This window comes from Lampetra planeri, unplaced genomic scaffold (assembly GCF_965212315.1).
Source record: "Lampetra planeri unplaced genomic scaffold, kcLamPlan1.2.h2 scaffold_1020, whole genome shotgun sequence".
Classification (NCBI taxonomy): domain Eukaryota; kingdom Metazoa; phylum Chordata; class Hyperoartia; order Petromyzontiformes; family Petromyzontidae; genus Lampetra; species Lampetra planeri.
Window position 1 is genome coordinate 17,843 of NW_027613729.1, and position 16,656 is coordinate 34,498.

At 45.9% G+C, this 16,656-nt stretch overlaps 1 protein-coding gene across 1 annotated transcript; it reads right to left on the bottom strand.

The window, feature by feature from the left end:
- Positions 1 to 527: 527 nt before the first annotated feature.
- Positions 528 to 6,492, bottom strand: LOC144738485 (fermitin family homolog 3-like). Its single transcript, XM_078621500.1, is given in 20 exon segments — positions 528 to 709; positions 795 to 949; positions 1,267 to 1,298; positions 1,300 to 1,392; positions 1,702 to 1,727; positions 1,730 to 1,916; positions 2,002 to 2,094; positions 2,096 to 2,109; positions 2,273 to 2,444; positions 2,594 to 2,728; positions 2,808 to 2,915; positions 2,998 to 3,100; positions 3,296 to 3,336; positions 3,338 to 3,406; positions 3,408 to 3,466; positions 3,760 to 3,799; positions 3,801 to 3,880; positions 4,917 to 5,040; positions 5,042 to 5,151; positions 6,369 to 6,492. Coding segments are annotated over 20 exon segments (1,947 nt in total).
- Positions 6,493 to 16,656: the final 10,164 nt, after the last annotated feature.

Genomic DNA, 16,656 nt, shown 5'->3' on the forward strand with positions numbered 1-16,656 from the left:
CACACACACAAGGGGAGATGTTTGGATAGAAGCTTCCATCCAAAGCTGAAACATGAATCTCTCTATTAATTTTAATAGGTCTGTTTATTCACATCTTTGTGTGGTAAACATTTGGTGCGGGCACGTATTCTCACTCTCACTGGTGCTCTAATGGGCCATATGTTAGAAACAACAAGAAGACAGACGCTTTATATCTTGACACACTGATAATAAATGCTTGATGATGGAAGTAAATAAAATCGAATGCTGGTGTTGAGAATTTGTTTGCTGATACTGACACAGCAGTTTGCCTCTCATCATAAAAGCGTCAGCAGGACGTGAACTGCCTGAAATGTGTTTTTCCTTCCATCCACTGCCTAGAGCTTAAAGGAGCGGATAGAATGTGACATCAGTGAGTCATACTTTAACCTTTTTTGGTGCAGCTCTGATCTCTCACGGTTGTCTGACTGGAAAATGCTATCCTCTTCTACATGGTTCCCCACTGTGGACACACGGGAAAGTTGATGCAGGCTGAGAAAGTTCAGGTCCTAGAGAGCTTCATGGCCACCAGTCAGCTTGTGGAAGAGCTCCTCATTGAGCTGGTCGCTCTTCTCACGGCTGCGCGTTGACATGAAAATGTATCCGCCAATGAACTCGTGGACTATTTTGCAGTCGGCCGTCACACAGCTGAAGGCGATGTTGATGTTTCCTTCAAATTCAATGGGCCCACCTGTGATAAATGTACAACACATACACAAAGGAGCAGGAGGTAGGTGTGAAATAAACCTCTGGAAAGATGTAGGTGTGTGACAGACACTCAAGTCTGACCTGTCGTATGTCCCAGTTAACGTTCCACTGCTTCATGTTGTTGTAGCGCCACGTCTTCACCACGTCTCCAACACTCAGGTCAATGCGGATCAGACGGTTGGGGGCAATGCCCAGAACCTCGTCTTTACGACTACCTTTAAATCTGTTGAAACAAACACATCCACATTCAGTTTTCTCTCTTTCTCTTTGATGAAAAAGTCAGGTTTTGCAGAGCTCAGACACTTAAATGTTAAAGTTTCTTGACATTTGAAGGTCAATTGTTTTTTTTCTAAAAGAGTTGAAATATATCTGTACTCTGGAAGAAAACAGGAGGTTTGAGGCTAAATGTGTAATTCATGCGCATGTCATTCCACTCACACTATTTTGTAATAAGCTTTCCAGTTTATTCAGATCTTGATTGGCTGCTAACTCACACTCATTATTGTTACACAAACTCGACAGTGAACTTGAAAACATGACCTGACTACGATGTAAGAAAGGCCAAAGTCGGGGCAGCGCCTGCCAGATCTGGAGGAAGCGCATCACTGCATCTGTCAGTGAGAGCTGCGCCACGTTCTGGTATGCATCCAGGATACGAGGGGTCAGCTGAAGGGTCAGACACAGAGTCAAAATGTCAGAATTAATATCAGCTTTCTGCTGCTATGAACACAACACTGCTGGTGTTTGGATGTTGAGGTTGGATCAAGTATGAAATTACTGTTCGGATATTCAGAAAAATGTTTCAGAATTGCCAGTAGACAGTAATTTAGCTTGATGCTTTAGGGGATCTGCTATTGATAAGTGACGTTTATGATCCAAATGGTGCACACTATGTTTTAAATGTTAAAAGTTTTAGAACACATTCATTTTTCCAGATTGTACAGATTAAGTTCACCCCTCATGCTGTTTCTGTACCTGTTTGACTTTGTACTTCTTATGGTTGATACCAGGCTGTAAGTGTTGATGCTTTCGTCTGCAGCTGGTGAGTTGCCATGGGAACTAGAGGTGGTCTTTTGCATAGCCAGGAAGGAGAGGATGCTTTGGATCTCACTTTGGAAACTGCTGTCCGCCAGGCTCTTGCCTTTGGAGGCCAGGCGACATCCAGCCATCCACTGAGCGTACTGCTGCTCCTAGACGCCGAGAGACAAAAGTCAGTGATGGATGAGGTGGATGAAACCCACACACGGTTGTCTGTGTGTTAGTGTTTGACCTCACATTCTCACAGCGCAGATAGACTTCGTTCATGCCCTCCGGCGCTGGTATCAGGAGCCTGATGAGGAACTTCTGTGCCGACACATTAACATCTGGGAGCCACCTCGCATCCTCATGGAAAGGAGGAAATAAAAACTGACACGGCTTACAAGATCATTTTCATAAGATTGTATAATTGTATAATAAACAATTTATTATTAGTACCTCATTTCTTCATTAGGCCCAAAATCACATCACAATTTACGATGTGGCATAAAGTACAATGAGTGTGTACCTTTGAGGTTAATCTGTTGAATAGGCTCGCCAATACTCTCCTCTTTGCTTTTGAAATAAGAGATGGAAGTATCCTGGAACTTGAACCAGTACTGCTTGTATCCTTTCAGAGTCAACCGTTTAGGCCTGAATATTTTCAGATAATCGTTGAGCTCAGGTGCCGTCAGGTTTTTCTGGAGGAAAGACAAAATCCTCATCCCTGAACAACTCGACAAAACATATTTAAACCAAAAATATCTAATAAAATACACATAACGAGAACGGGAATTTGTTCCATCAGAAAACATTAGGTATGTTATGCATTCAATTCAATATCTCTAACCAGCATCTCAGATGCGGTGCTGCCCTCTCCCTCCAGTTTGACCTCCAGGCACTGTAGCGCTGAATCCAAGTCGTCCATGGCCGAGTTGGAGCTCAGCATTTGGGGCTCTGCCTGCGACACCTTACTGATGTGGTACTGGACAGAGATACTTTATTTTAGCTACTACTAATAGATACGTATGAAAGTGTTTAAAGCAGGATGTGGCCTGCTCTACCTGCAACGCTCCAAACAGCATCATCTCCTCCTCTGTGCAGTCAATGTCCTCCAAGAGGATTGCCCAGCGGGCCTGTTCGTACAGCTGAGTCAGACGTACCACATCGTACTGTGGAGAAAAACAATCTATTCTGAGCATTCTATTCTGGTTGGGAGAAAGGATGTATTCAATGGCAAAGACATACTGGCACCTTGGGCTCTACATCATAAAAGGCACAGTATTTGAAACGAAGCCAGAGTCTGTCATTTTCTAAGATACCCTGCTGCATAAGACAGCGGGATGAGTCCAACCACCTGAGAGAGAACGAGAATATATGAGACTGTATGTGACATTTCTGTGCAGGCCAAACTATCGTAAACACACTGTAAACACAATAATCCCTTTCTGTTGATTCATACCTATGACAGCCTTCAGTTGACAGATACATGGTTTATTTACCAACGTGAGTTGCAGATTTGTCCTCAAGGTTCAGTAGGTGTCTTGGTTACCTGCCGTTGATGTGGGCTTTGTCCACCACACTGGCTGGGCGGGTACTGCTTGGCTATGACTTCAGGGGCCGGGGGAGGCTGAATTACTGACAGCATCTTGTAGACGGCTTCCAGTTGGGGGTGTGTCAGCAAAATGAGCCGGCATACCATCATTCATGCCAGGCCGGGATGCTGCAAAGATAGAGAAAGAGATTTTTTCAGTCACTATTGCTATTACATTCATACTGTACCTGAGTTCACTGATCTCGTCTCTATTTTGTTCATCTTCAATCAAATGTAAACCCTGAATCTATTCAAGGCTTGAGGTAGGAAAGGGAACTTTTTCTTCGCCTCCGAACTGCTCATGGAAATGGTGAGTTGAGTTTCTATAAGTTAGTCAGTTTGTTGAGTGTCATGAGGACACATGATGTGAATTGTCACTTTACAAATAAAATCGGACATGACTAGGAGTAAGTTGAATGTACGTACCATGGAGAGTGGCACCTCGGTCAGGTTGTAAATCTCCCTCACACAAGTCTTTGTCTTTCTTCTTCTTCTTCTCCTCCACCGGCCGGAGAAGAGAGAGCTCCTCAGGATGACGAATGTCTGTGAAGGTAGGAGAACACAGAAACACTCAGCTATAAATTTGAATACTAGGGGAGGGTGTGGAACAAGAACATGAGTAGAAACTGAGTTTTCAGAGTTGAAGGGTGAAGAGTTCTGAAACATGATGACTCACAGACATTACATGAATTAAGTCATCACCACTGGTGGCGCATATGTCTATATATTCATAAATTAAAGTGGTTTTAAAGGACCTGTCTGCCTTGTATTTCAAACTCCAAATATTGTATCGATGTCAGGTCAATGAATATGTTCCATTCATTGTCATTGTCTGCTCACCATCTTCCTCCGTGAATGAAACATTTTCCAGACAGCAGGTTACTTACTAACACCAAGTTCCATGACTTGAAGGCTATTACTGATAAATGACATGTTTTTATATGTATATCTATATCTATATACACACGTACACACCACCCCCCACACACACTTATGTATATATATATGTCAATTTGTGAATTTCTCTAGGGAGATAAAGTATCTATCTATCTATTTCTATTTCTATTTCTAGTAGCATAGTAGTTAAAGACTTCCAATTTGTCTTTTCCTCCTCTGCGTGTTTGAATTACCAGCTGCATTGTAATTCTGATGTGAACTGGAGCTGCCGACCCCCTCGAGGCTGCTTTTCTGCTGGCAGACTCATGATTTCATGTTTTGCTGACTTTAAAACATTTCTATTTTTTGCTGTCACCTCCTGCGTGTATGATGTAGTGAGGAACTGAGAAGAGAAGTGTTCCGATCAGATGCAATGAGAGCACAAAGCAGATGGCCTTTTCTGGCAACGATGTGGGTGTGTGTTGTAACGCCCAGACTACAACATAAAATGAAGCAGTTCTACACATGTTGGAGAATAATTGTTACAACTTGCAACCTACTGGAGGACGCAGGAGGACAAGGGGGGGAAGGTGGGCGCTACCCTGGTAATTTTTTTATGGTTAATACTAGTTATTTTTTGTATTTTCATAGATTTATTGGTCAGACATACACAAAAAGTACAACAAGCAGAGAGCAAACGTACTAAGCAGTCGACAAATGCCCATCACAGTCTGGAAGACAGGGCTGGAGAAACAGGCGCAGAGCCGCAGGGTAACGCCGTTGGGCAGGCCCAGCCTCAGAGGCTTGTGCTGGGGCATGAAGGACAGGCTGAGCGTCAGCATGGATGCCGTATTTCTCCAGAGTCCAGGTGGTCCGTAGAAGCCACATCTGCTTCTGCTTCCACCATAGAGCATGATCTGACCAATCACGTTCGATCTCTGCAGAAGATGGACACTGGGGGTTATGCTGCAGCCTGTGGACCAAAACTCCATAATAGCCTGTGTATTAAACAAATGGTACTTAAAATATTGTTTTCTCACAAAGCTCTTATTGAACCATCTCCTGGCAGATCCGTAGGTCATGTGTGTAAAAACACTCAAGATTCCTTCTGAGCAGACTCTGTATATTCTATCCACGATATCACTCCACGTTACAACCAAGTGCTACATGTCTCCTCCTCAGTGACACAAAATAAATACATCTTAACTTGGTAGCATCCCGTGTGGGGAGCACCAGCAGCCTGGAGTGTTCTAATGTCAAGTGTCAGTGCTAATAGATTCTGTGGCGCAAGACTTGTGCATCTGGCTGCAGATCAGAGGGCTGTGTGTTTGAATCATATCATCGTGACACAGAAATGTGTTGCGTGGAAATGTTACACCCAGTGATGAAAGTCTGGAAGAAGAAGAAGAAGAAGAAGAAGAAGAAGTTCCCTCTGAATCATCTGCCGATGATCTGCCGAATTTTATGAATGGCACGTAAAATAAACTGAGCAAGAACAAGAGAAATGAGCAGTTGAGGTTTATTTTAAAAGGCCAATTGTGACAACCCCAAGTCTGGGTGGGGTTTGTTGGGAATTGCATGCATGTGTTTTGCTCTCTCTCTCTCTCTCTCTCTCTTTCCATTATAGAGCGCGATTGGTCATGGGGCTCCGGTGTGTGACTTAGTGGGCGGGGCTGTGGCTATAAACACCGGTGGAATCCGCCCCGCTCACTCTCTTGGCTCTCTCGGCGCTCGTGGCTCACCAGTCCCGGCTCGACACTGCAGCTCACCTGTTGCCTTTTTGTTTTAGCTTGCATCCAACACACACATACGCAGCCATGCACCCGCATTCACTGCTGATAATCCACATTGCAGATATAGGCTGTTGTATTTAGTTTGCCGTAGTTTCCGGTTGTTTCCTTTGTTAAATAATGAGCCAGCCCTGACACCATGCATTTTGCATTTTACAATTTAATATTTTTCTTTTTTAGGTACCAAGTAGGACAGAAATAGAAACAGAAGGATAGATATGAACTAAAAAGAATGTAGCTCATGTAAATGTAAAGAAGAGCATCCAAGACATTTTCTCATTACAGATTGACTACAACAGTGTGTGTGTGTGTGTGTGTGTGTGTGTGTTTGTGTGTGTGTGTGATGTGTGAAAACAGGGACTCACGTGTCTTCTCCACCAGACTGAGGATGACGCCTCCCACATGCAGGTCAGAGGTCACACTGAAGGTGACAGGCAGGGCGTCAGGCCCCAGGTCCTCCACTGTGACTGACAGGTCCCACGCTGCCATGATGCGGTGGAAGGCCTGCTACTGGAAAGAAAACAAATGGAAAAATAAAATACACTACGTACGTAGACAGTAGAAATAGAGGTGGAGGACTATGTCAAGGAACAATACACACAACTTCACAATCACAGGTTCAAAAGAATTAAACATATTTCAAACTATCTTTGACTTTGAACTTTTTTTGCACATAAATGTCTCCTGTCATTTTTAAATCGATAAAATTCTCTGTGTTTTGACAAGTGAGTTTGAGAGTGATTCACAAAATTTCCGGTGAATTGATATACCTTTATTCACCACTAGCAGTGTACTTCAACAGATTAACAACAGTAAAAAAAAAAAAAAAAAAAAAAAAAAAAACAGTGAAAGCAAAACAAAAAATGTTTGTTTGTTTGTTTGTTTGTTTAACCTTTGTTGTTTGTCTCACCTGGTTAGGTAAGACATTAAGAACAAATTCTTATTTACAATGGTGACCTGGCAAAAGGCACAGCCTTTAGAAGGGGTAGGAGAGAAGAGGATAAATAACAATAAAAACAGTTTTTTTTTTTTTGTATTGTCTTGCCAAGTTTAAGAGCATGGCAAGACAATACAATAAGGAACAAATATGCAGTCAACAGTAGACAAACACAAAACAGGAGAGAAATGCCATTTCTATCATTCTGCCCTGCTAGTCCAAGAAGCAGTGAAAGTGTCAGTAAAAATGGTCATGAGGGAGTGCCAGGGCGTCCAGTTTTAACAAGTTTTTTGCAACTTGTTCCAGTCTGAAGCAGACTGAAAGGGTGAATGACAGTTTCACAATGTGTTTTGGGGATTTTCAACAAGATAAGATTTGTAGATTTTCAACAAGATTTGCGATGAGTTTAACATGGTGAGTTCTGAAGGGAGACAACAAAACTGATGGCAGAATGATAGAGGGCATCAAGCCTCAGCAGGCAGATCGGTAGATGGTGTCACCATAATCTACCATGGGAGGAATTGTCATTTTAACCAGGGCGAATCTGGCAGAGAAGGTGAAAGAAGATCGCATTCTGTACAGAAACCCAATTTTGGATTTGAGTTTCACTTGCAACTTGGTAATATGATAGTAGAAGGACAGGGTGTAGTCCAGTCATAATCCCAGGTATTTTGTGCTCAGAGACCTGCTCCAGGTTCATTCCACTGAGGGTTCTGAATTGGGGCAGTGAATAGGGTACAAAGCTCTTCTTACCAAACCACATGACCTTGGTCTTTGAGGTGTTCAGCATAAGGTGGAGGTTGGAGAAGGCCTTTTGGATGCTGTTAAAACTACGCTGAAGGACCATGCGTACTGCTTCTGGGAGGGGCCAAAATAGTGTCATCAGCATAAAGATGAATGGCTAAGTCTCAAGCAAAGGTGGGTAAATCGCTTAAATAAACAGAAAATAATGACGGGCCTAATATTGAGCCCTGGGGCACACCTTTAGTGACAGGGAGGGGCTGTGACAGATGTTGTTCTGAGCTAACACTTTGTACCCTATCAGTTAGGTAGTTTCAGAACCAAGCCAGGGAAAGACCAGAGACACCAATACTGCTAAGCCTGTTAATGAGTAGGAGTTGACCTACTGTGCCAAAAGCTTCAGCCAGTTTAGACAGAGCAATGAAAATAGCTGCACAGTGTGGTTTAGGGTTAAGAGCGGATGATATGTCACTGGTGACAATCGGAAGCCAGACTGGACACCTGACAAAATATTAAGCACATTGAAAAAATTCAGTATGCTGCTTATTAACCACTTTTTCTCACACTTTTGGAACACATAGAAGTATGGGTCTGTAACAGCTTGGGTCAGTCTGATCTCCTCCCTTGAATAGGGGACACACAATAGGCTTTTCCATACTCATGGGATCTCTGCTGAGAGGATGAATAAGTTAATTCTCCAACATTACTTTGGGTCTACGCCACAAAAGTTAAATTGGGTTTAAATTGGGTTTTGAAGTATCCGGCTCTTTATGAACAAGTTGAGTAGCTTTATTTCAAATTTGTCTAAAAGTGAGGAAATCAGCATGGGATTTAGAGAGCTGTGCCGTGTCCCAGGCTGCATTCTTTTTGCTGAAGAAGTCCATTAAATTTGCGCCCAATCCAAGGACTGTGTCTATTTTTTAATTTGACTTGAAGTGAGCATGCTTGTAAAATAACAAGCAATAAAAAGGTCATAGAAGTATAGCCATGCATCATCAACAGAGGGGATCAGACTGACTCTGTACCATTCAACATTCACAATGTCATGCAAGAAGGCTTGATGGTTGAAATTCTTCAGGAAATGTTTACGACTGACTCTAACAGACTGCTTAGTAGAGTGATATCTTCAGACACAGCCAATACAACAGTGGTCACTGATATCACAACAGAATACACCAGACTGATACACCAGCAATTTTCTGTCAAAAAAATGGTCTGCTATATTTTTCATGCACATTGAAGTTATTAACTCAGAAAACCACTAGATGTGAGACGTGTCAACCAAATTTGATTAAAAATGTTGATTCATGGAGGATTATCACATGACACTGTGCAAAAGTGACACACACACTTGATGGATGAGTTTTTTCTGACACCATATCCAGTTTGATGAGCACTTCCTATTTGTGCCTCCAGCTATCGCTGGGGAAGCACCCTTCCGCTTTTTCACTCACCCAAGTTGAGCTGGTCATTCAGTGCTGATACAGTCTCCTACTGCAGGCTTGTTCAATTCCATTTGTGTCCATTTGTGTCATGTTCTTACATGAGGCGACTGTTTTCTCCAAGTTTTAAAGATTTCAAAGATAACATAGCAGGCACTGACACAACTAAGACACATATATGACATATCTGCACCATTCACATCATTTGGATGACAACGTTTGAGTTTAACCTTTAAGAAAAAGGGAAATTAAAAAAGGGAATTAACATCAGTGACCTGTTAACCTCCTCAATGACATTTTACGGAGTAAAAAAAGCGTAACACTGCAGCCTCATACATTCACACTCTGCTTCCACATCACCCATTCTGTCCTCATGCTTTCTTCACTTCTCCCATGCTGTCACACACACACACACTCTTACACATCGGCAAACATAGTAATACACGTATAAAGATTGTACCGTCAGCCGTCTCTTCAAGGAAATGGAAACCAGGGGACCCCTGTGCCTCTGTCAGATCTATGAAGAAGTTTGCCAAGTTTTCTGTAAAATTGTGCAGCAGTTTCTCCACCCTCGAGCTTAGTGGGTTGTGGTCTTAAAGTTTTGTCTCTGCTGCTTGTTCCTTTTTTTTTGTCAGTTTCCGCCTGACGGAAGTGTAAGAAAGGGTTCAACAATTGATTGACAGGCTGTGTGAGTGTGGTATATTAAGCAATGTTTGTAGGTGTATGGGCAGGATAAGTGTGAAACGACTATATATCATGTATCAAATAGATGGATATTTGTGTGGCCCTTTGTTAATTATGCTTCAATTTTTACACTTTGGCACCATATGTGAAAACATTAATGACAAATTATTTTGTAGGATGTAGTGTTCTTTTTGTAGGTTATAATGTTCTTAGTGTAACGATAGCTGAGGGGGAAACAAAAACTCTGAACCCAGATGCAGCTGACAAAACTTAATTTTTATTATTAATTTGGGAATACCAAGGCTATGCTCAAAAAACGAGACTAAGAGATCAAAAGGGGGAAGGGGAGAACTGAAAACAACACTCACTTAGGAGGCGAAAAAACGTACAGAGTATCAATGAACATAAAGCGCCCGAACCGGGGAAAAGGACAATTTTGATACGACTAAACATAAAGCGCGAAGCTAAGGCTATGGATCGGCTATGACAAAACAAAGGCTATGAAAGGATTTAGCAAGGGAACTCGGATACTCACACAAGGGTTAACTACCAGACACTGACGTGACGCGTTCGACCATCAGGGTACGATTTGGCACAAGACAAAGGACGTGACTGGCTTAAATAGAAAAGGAGGGGGAACAGGTGGAAAGGCAAGGTGGCAGAAATGATCACAAACAGACTTTCAAAATAAAACAGGAACTGGTATGGACATGGACATAACACGGAGGGTGACTTGACGCCTGTGACACCCCCCCCCTCTACGGGCCGACTCCTGACGGCCGTGGGGCTTCTGGATGGGTACGGTAGAACTCCGAAATCAGGTTTTTGTCGATGAAAAGAGGATTTGACCCATGACCGTACCTCCGGTCCATACCCCTCCCAGTCCACCAGGAACTGTTTCCCTCTGCCTCGATTGCGGACCGCCAGGAGTCGCTTGACCGTGTACACAGGACCCCCATTGAGCAGGCGAGGGGGAGGAGGAGCCGGCGCCGAAGGGACCAATGGGCTCTCCCTGAGAGGCTTCACCTTGCTTACGTGGAAGGTGGGGTGCACTCTCAGGGAGCGTGGCAGCTTGAGGCGAATGGAGGCCGGGTTGATGACTTTTGAGATGGGGAATGGGCCTACAAAGCGGGGCCCCAGCTTACGAGACCCGTGGGGGAATGGGAGGTCTTTGGTGGACAACCACACTCGCTGGCCCTCCCGGTACTCCGGAGCCGGCCTTCTCCTCCTGTCGGCCTTCCCCTAGTCCTCCTCTGGTATCGGAGGAGAACTCTGCGGGTGGCCTCCCACACCTTGTGGCATCGGCGGACCAGGGCATGAGCCGAGGGTACAACCACTTCCTTTTCTAGGGAGAAAGACAGAGGAGGTTGGTACCGAACACAGAGTGGAATGGAGAAATCCCGGTGGCTGACGTGGAGAGTGTTGTGTGCATACTCGAACCAAGTGAGCTGTTTGCTCCAGGAGGCTGGATTCTGGGCCACCAGACACCTCAGACAGGTCTCCAGCACCTGATTCAGCCGCTCTGACTGACCGTTGAACTCGGGGTGGTACCCCGAGGAAAGGCTGACCGTGGCCCAGACGAGACTGCAAAACTCTTTCCAAAACGTCGAGACGAACTGGGGGCCACGGTCAGACAGTGTCCACGGGGAAACCGTGGATCCGGAAGACGTGATCACACATTACCTGAGCCGTTTCCTTGGCCGATGGCAACTTGGGCAAGGGTATGAAGCGTACCATTTTTGAAAAACGGTCCACCACGGTGAGAACCGTGGTGTTACCATTCGATACTGGTAGGCCTGTGACGAAATCCAGGGTGATGTTAGCCCAAGGGTGACTGGGAACGGCTGAAGGAGGCCTGCCGGGGAGCTGGTAGCCGTCTTGGACCGAGCACACACACCGCACGCCCCCACATACTCCTTGATATCGCCCTCCATGGCCGGCCACCAGAATCGTTGCCTGACAAAAAACAATGTCCTGCGGACGCCAGGGTGACAGGATTGGCTTGGCATTTTCGGATCCCGACCTGTAAGAGATGGTGAAATTGAAGCGATTAAAGAAAAGTGACCACCTGGCCTGACGGGCATTTAACCTTTTAGCGAACTTGAGGTATTGCAGGTTCTTATGGTCTGTCCAGACAAACAGAATCTGTGAACCCTTTAGCCAATGCCGCCATTCTTCGAGAGCGGTCTTGACTGCTAGCAGTTCCTTATTAACATCGTAGTTACGTTCAGCAGTTGATAGTTTCCTGGACAGATATGTGCAAGGATGGACTTTCCCATCCTTTGCTGAACGCTGGGAGAGTACCGCACCAACGCCCTCGTTGGACGCGTCCACCTCACTATGAACTGCCTGGCTGGATCGGGGACAGCCAGGATGGGAGCCGAAACAAACAGGCCTTTAAGCTGTTTGAAGGCTTTGTCGGCCGACTCACTCCACCTAAACTGCAATTTGGTGGATGTGAGAGCATGCAGAGGGGCCGCTATGGCACTGAAGTTCCGAATGAACCGACGGTAGAAGTTGGCGAAGCCGAGGAATTGCTGCACCCTCTCGCGGTTTTCCGGAACTGGCCACTCTGCAACGGCCGTCACTTTCGCCCGGGTCCATCTGTATGGATCCCTGGGTCACTATCAGGCCCAGGAAGGATACAGTCCTGGCGTGGAACTCGCATTTTTCTGCCTTCACATACAACTGTTTTTCAAGCAGGCGTTGAAGCACCTGGTGGACATGGCTAGTGTGGCTAATGAGGTCAGATGAGTAAATTAAGATATCATCAAGGTAAACGAACACGAATCGGTCCAGGAAATCTCTCAACACATCATTGACCATATTCTGAAACACTGCAGGTTCATTTGTTAAACCAAAGAGCATGACCAGATACTCATAGTGGCTCTGGCCTTGCTGAACACTTCAGCCAGGTCGTGGTAGACGTCCGGAACCCGGTCAGGTCCAGCTGCTAAAAGGAGACAGAAGGTGGTTTTCCAACCTGATTGCTGCCCGCCAGTCGGGCCAGCACCACTGGCTTGTCAGTCTGCAGACAGAGCGTCGAGCAGTCTTGGCCCCACCTGACCACTCTGCCCGTGCTCCACTCCACACTGGGGTTGTGCCGGCACAACCATGGAAATCCCAGGACCACCGCATGGCTCTGTGAGTTGAAGAGGTGGAAACGTCATACTTCGCATGGTTCTGGACGCCGAGCCGGACTGGGTCTGTGACCTGGGAAACCTGGAACAGGCTCCGGCCGTCAGTCCCCTTGGCCTCCAAGGGGACAGGCAGTTCATGGGTCGTCACCCCCAGCTTGTCACCCCCAGCCAGTTTGCATCTGCCCTCCAGGAAGCGACGCTGACGTTCCTCCTCTGGCAGCCGGGTCCGACCCAACTCCATGGGTTCCACCTGGGGTAGTGACGCACTGTCACCCTTGGGAAGGCATACCTACAGACGCGGAGGAAGCCCTGTTCTCCGTTGACGTCGACCAGGGGTGTCCAAACCGGTCCTCGAGGGCCGCATATCCTGCAGGTTTTCCATGTCACCCTGCTCCTACCTCACCTGAATCAGTCTCTGAAGTTCTGCAGAGGCCCGACAACGAGCGGCTGATTTGAGTCAGGTGTATAAGAGGAGGGTGACATGGAAAACCTGCAGGATATGCGGCCCTCGAGGACCGGTTTGGACACCCCTGACGTCGACGGTCCTGCAGGCGGGTGTCCAACCGGATGGCGAGGGCGATGACACTGTCGAGGGCCTGGGGAAGGTCTAGGGGAGCCAACTGGTCCTTCAAAGTCTCACTCAACCCGTCTATGAACGCGTCAATCAAGGCCGGTTCGTTCCAGCCACTGTCCGTAGCCAGAGACCGGAAATTCATGGAGTAGTCTGCCTCCGAACTGTTTCCTTGGGCCAGGCTCTTGAGGGCCCTCGCCGCCTCACGGCCCAGGGTTGAGTGGTCGAAGATCTTCCTTAATGAGTCTATGAACAGATCTGGTGAGTCGCATACCTCGGAGTCACGGTCCCACTCTGCTGTGGTCCAAGCGGCCGCTCGCCCGGTGAGGTGCGAAATCATGAAGGCGACTCGGGAACGTGGCGTGGTGAATGCCTTCGGGTTGAGCTCGAAGTGCAAGCTGCACTGGACCAGGAAGGTGCGGCACTGACGGGAGTCTCCGGAGAAGCGTTCCGGTGCGGCAAGATGAGGTCGAACCACCGCGGGTGTGACGGTGGGTTGACGTGGCGAGGAATCCGGAACAGATTCGATTCCGGTGCCAGACGACGTCGAACGCAGGCAGGTAAGAACCTCCTGCATCTGACGGGGCAGCAGGGAGACCTGGTCGGTGACGGAGACCCAGAACTGCTCCTGCTGAGTGTTGAGCGCCGCCATGTCACGGAGGACGGTCGCGACCTGGGCCTGGTTCTGTCTGATACTTTCCCCTTGGGAGAGTACCAGGTCCGGCAGAGAAGCGTCGTCGGCTGGGTTCATTTCAGGCCGAATCGTTCTGTAACGATGGCTGAGGGAAAAAAACTCTGAACCCAGATGCAGATGACCAAAACTTAATTGTATTATTAATTTGGGAATACCAAGGCTATGCTCAAAAAGCGAGACCAAGAGATCAAAATGGGGAAGGGGAGAACTGAAAACAACACTCACTTAGGAGGCGAAAAAACGTACAGAGTATCAATGAACATAAAGCACCCGAACCGGGGAAAAGGACAATTTTGATACGACTAAACATAAAGCGCAAAGCTAAGGCTACGGATCGGCTATGACAAAACAAAGGCTATGAAAGGATTTAGCAAGGGAACTCGGATACTCACACAAGGGTTAACTACCAGACACTGACGTGACGCGTTCTCGATGCGTCGACATCAGGGTACGATTCAGCTACAAACTACACGACTGGCTTAAATAGAAAGGGAGGGGGAACAGGTGGAAACAATGAGGGCAATCAAGGGAGGAAAGGCAAGGTGGCAGAAATGATCACAAACACAGACTTTCAAAATAAAACAGGAACTGGGACGGACATGGACATAACACGGAGGGTGACTTGACGCTCGTGACACTTAGGTTATAACATTCACACTAACTGCTGTGTTTCTGTTGTTTATATGGTTTGAAGTGTGCAATGGTTTGTTTGTTATTTAAAGTCTTGGTGACACCAACAAAGACAATCAATCACATTTAAGTGTGGATAATTCTGACTTAAATCTATGGCATATGTCACAATAGCCAACAAAATGAAAATTTAGGCTATCAATGACACCAAGATGAATGCTAGTAGTAGATGTAATACTTCTCCATTAAACAAAATCCTGTCTCCAATTTTACAGTTCCAGATGATCTCAATGACATCTGACTTTTGCAGCAGGCAGCAGGTTCCTGGACAAGAACAGATCTACGAGTGCGCTGATATACCAACCACTAGAGGGCGACAATCGCAATAGTGATTGGGGACATATATATATATATATATATATATATATATATATATATATATATATATATATATATATATATATAAAAGCTGGCAAATCAGTAAATATACGTTCGATACTACTCGTAAGTGAATTAATTCTTCGTTAGCCTCATAGATTTAAGTCTTTTTGGTTGATAAACTAATGAAGTGGTGGTTCTATCTGCCCGACAGTTTAAAAAGGGACCATGGTGTCTCCGGGCAAGTCCATGTTATTTCAGACGGGGTTATACTTTCAAAATAGAGCACCACCGCTTACATTTCATCATATTTAGTTAATATGACTACCTGCAATATCCATACACTGGAAATCGCTGACTAGCGACACTGAGATTTGTGTCATGAACGAATTTCCACCCCTCGTAAACGGAATGGTTTCTTCCAGACGTTGACGTTTCAAACAAAATGGCACTTTAAAACTTTGTCTGACCGCTGCTGCGGAAGCCCAGTGACACAAAACCGAAAGCGAAAGCAGACAGCTGCAACCTGTAGCCTGGGTATAACTCCAGTGACACGAGCACAGCGTTCTGTTCGAGACATGGCGTTTCAAATATCAGCTCTGGTACACAATATCAGAATCTGCGTGTACCGCGGCCCGCAGATCCGCTCCAACATCCAGAGAGCCGGGTTCAGGTTCAAGCATATCTCCAGTCCTGGAGGTCCACGGCTGGGAGAGAAGCTGGCAGCACGTCCTGTCCGCGGTCCACCTCCGGCCTCTCCGCGAAAGAGCTTTTCCACAATGACCGAAACACCTCGGAAGCCCGGTCAGGGCACCGGGTCCTCCTCACACACGGGGGGGAGAGGCACTCTGGGGAAGCTTGCCGTCGGTGCCGCCGTCGGAGCAAGCACTGTGGCGTTGGTGCAGTGTTTCCACACGGAGACACTGGCTGCCATGGCCCAGAAAGTTGACCTGAACTCTCCGGAGGGAGACTGGAGGAAGATCAAGGGTGAGACTTCCATCCCATCTGAGTCAAAGAGCATCAGCAGCAGCTGCCGAACTAGGATGAACATAGAAAATGGGTGCAAGTAATTACCAGAATATTCAAACATACAATATTTCGAATACATTCAAATACAGTGTTTGAAAGTCGTTAAAAAACTGAATGAAGAGACAAGAAAAGCAAGCACATTATATATATGAATTTATTATATGAAGTAATGTCTGCAAAATTCCATTTTAAATGCAAACGTAAATCGATTAAATTGGGCTTGTTGTGAACATGCTTGAAGGACCCCTCTGAAAGTTCATCTAAACCCTTTAATACAACTGTATCCCTATTGCTACATTTGTGCTAGTGTGGGTTACTGTAATTATGCTTAGTATTTTGTGTGATCTGAGAACTGCCAAGTTACTGTCATTACTGTAGTGATTCTGCTGGCATCCAGAGGCCGAGCG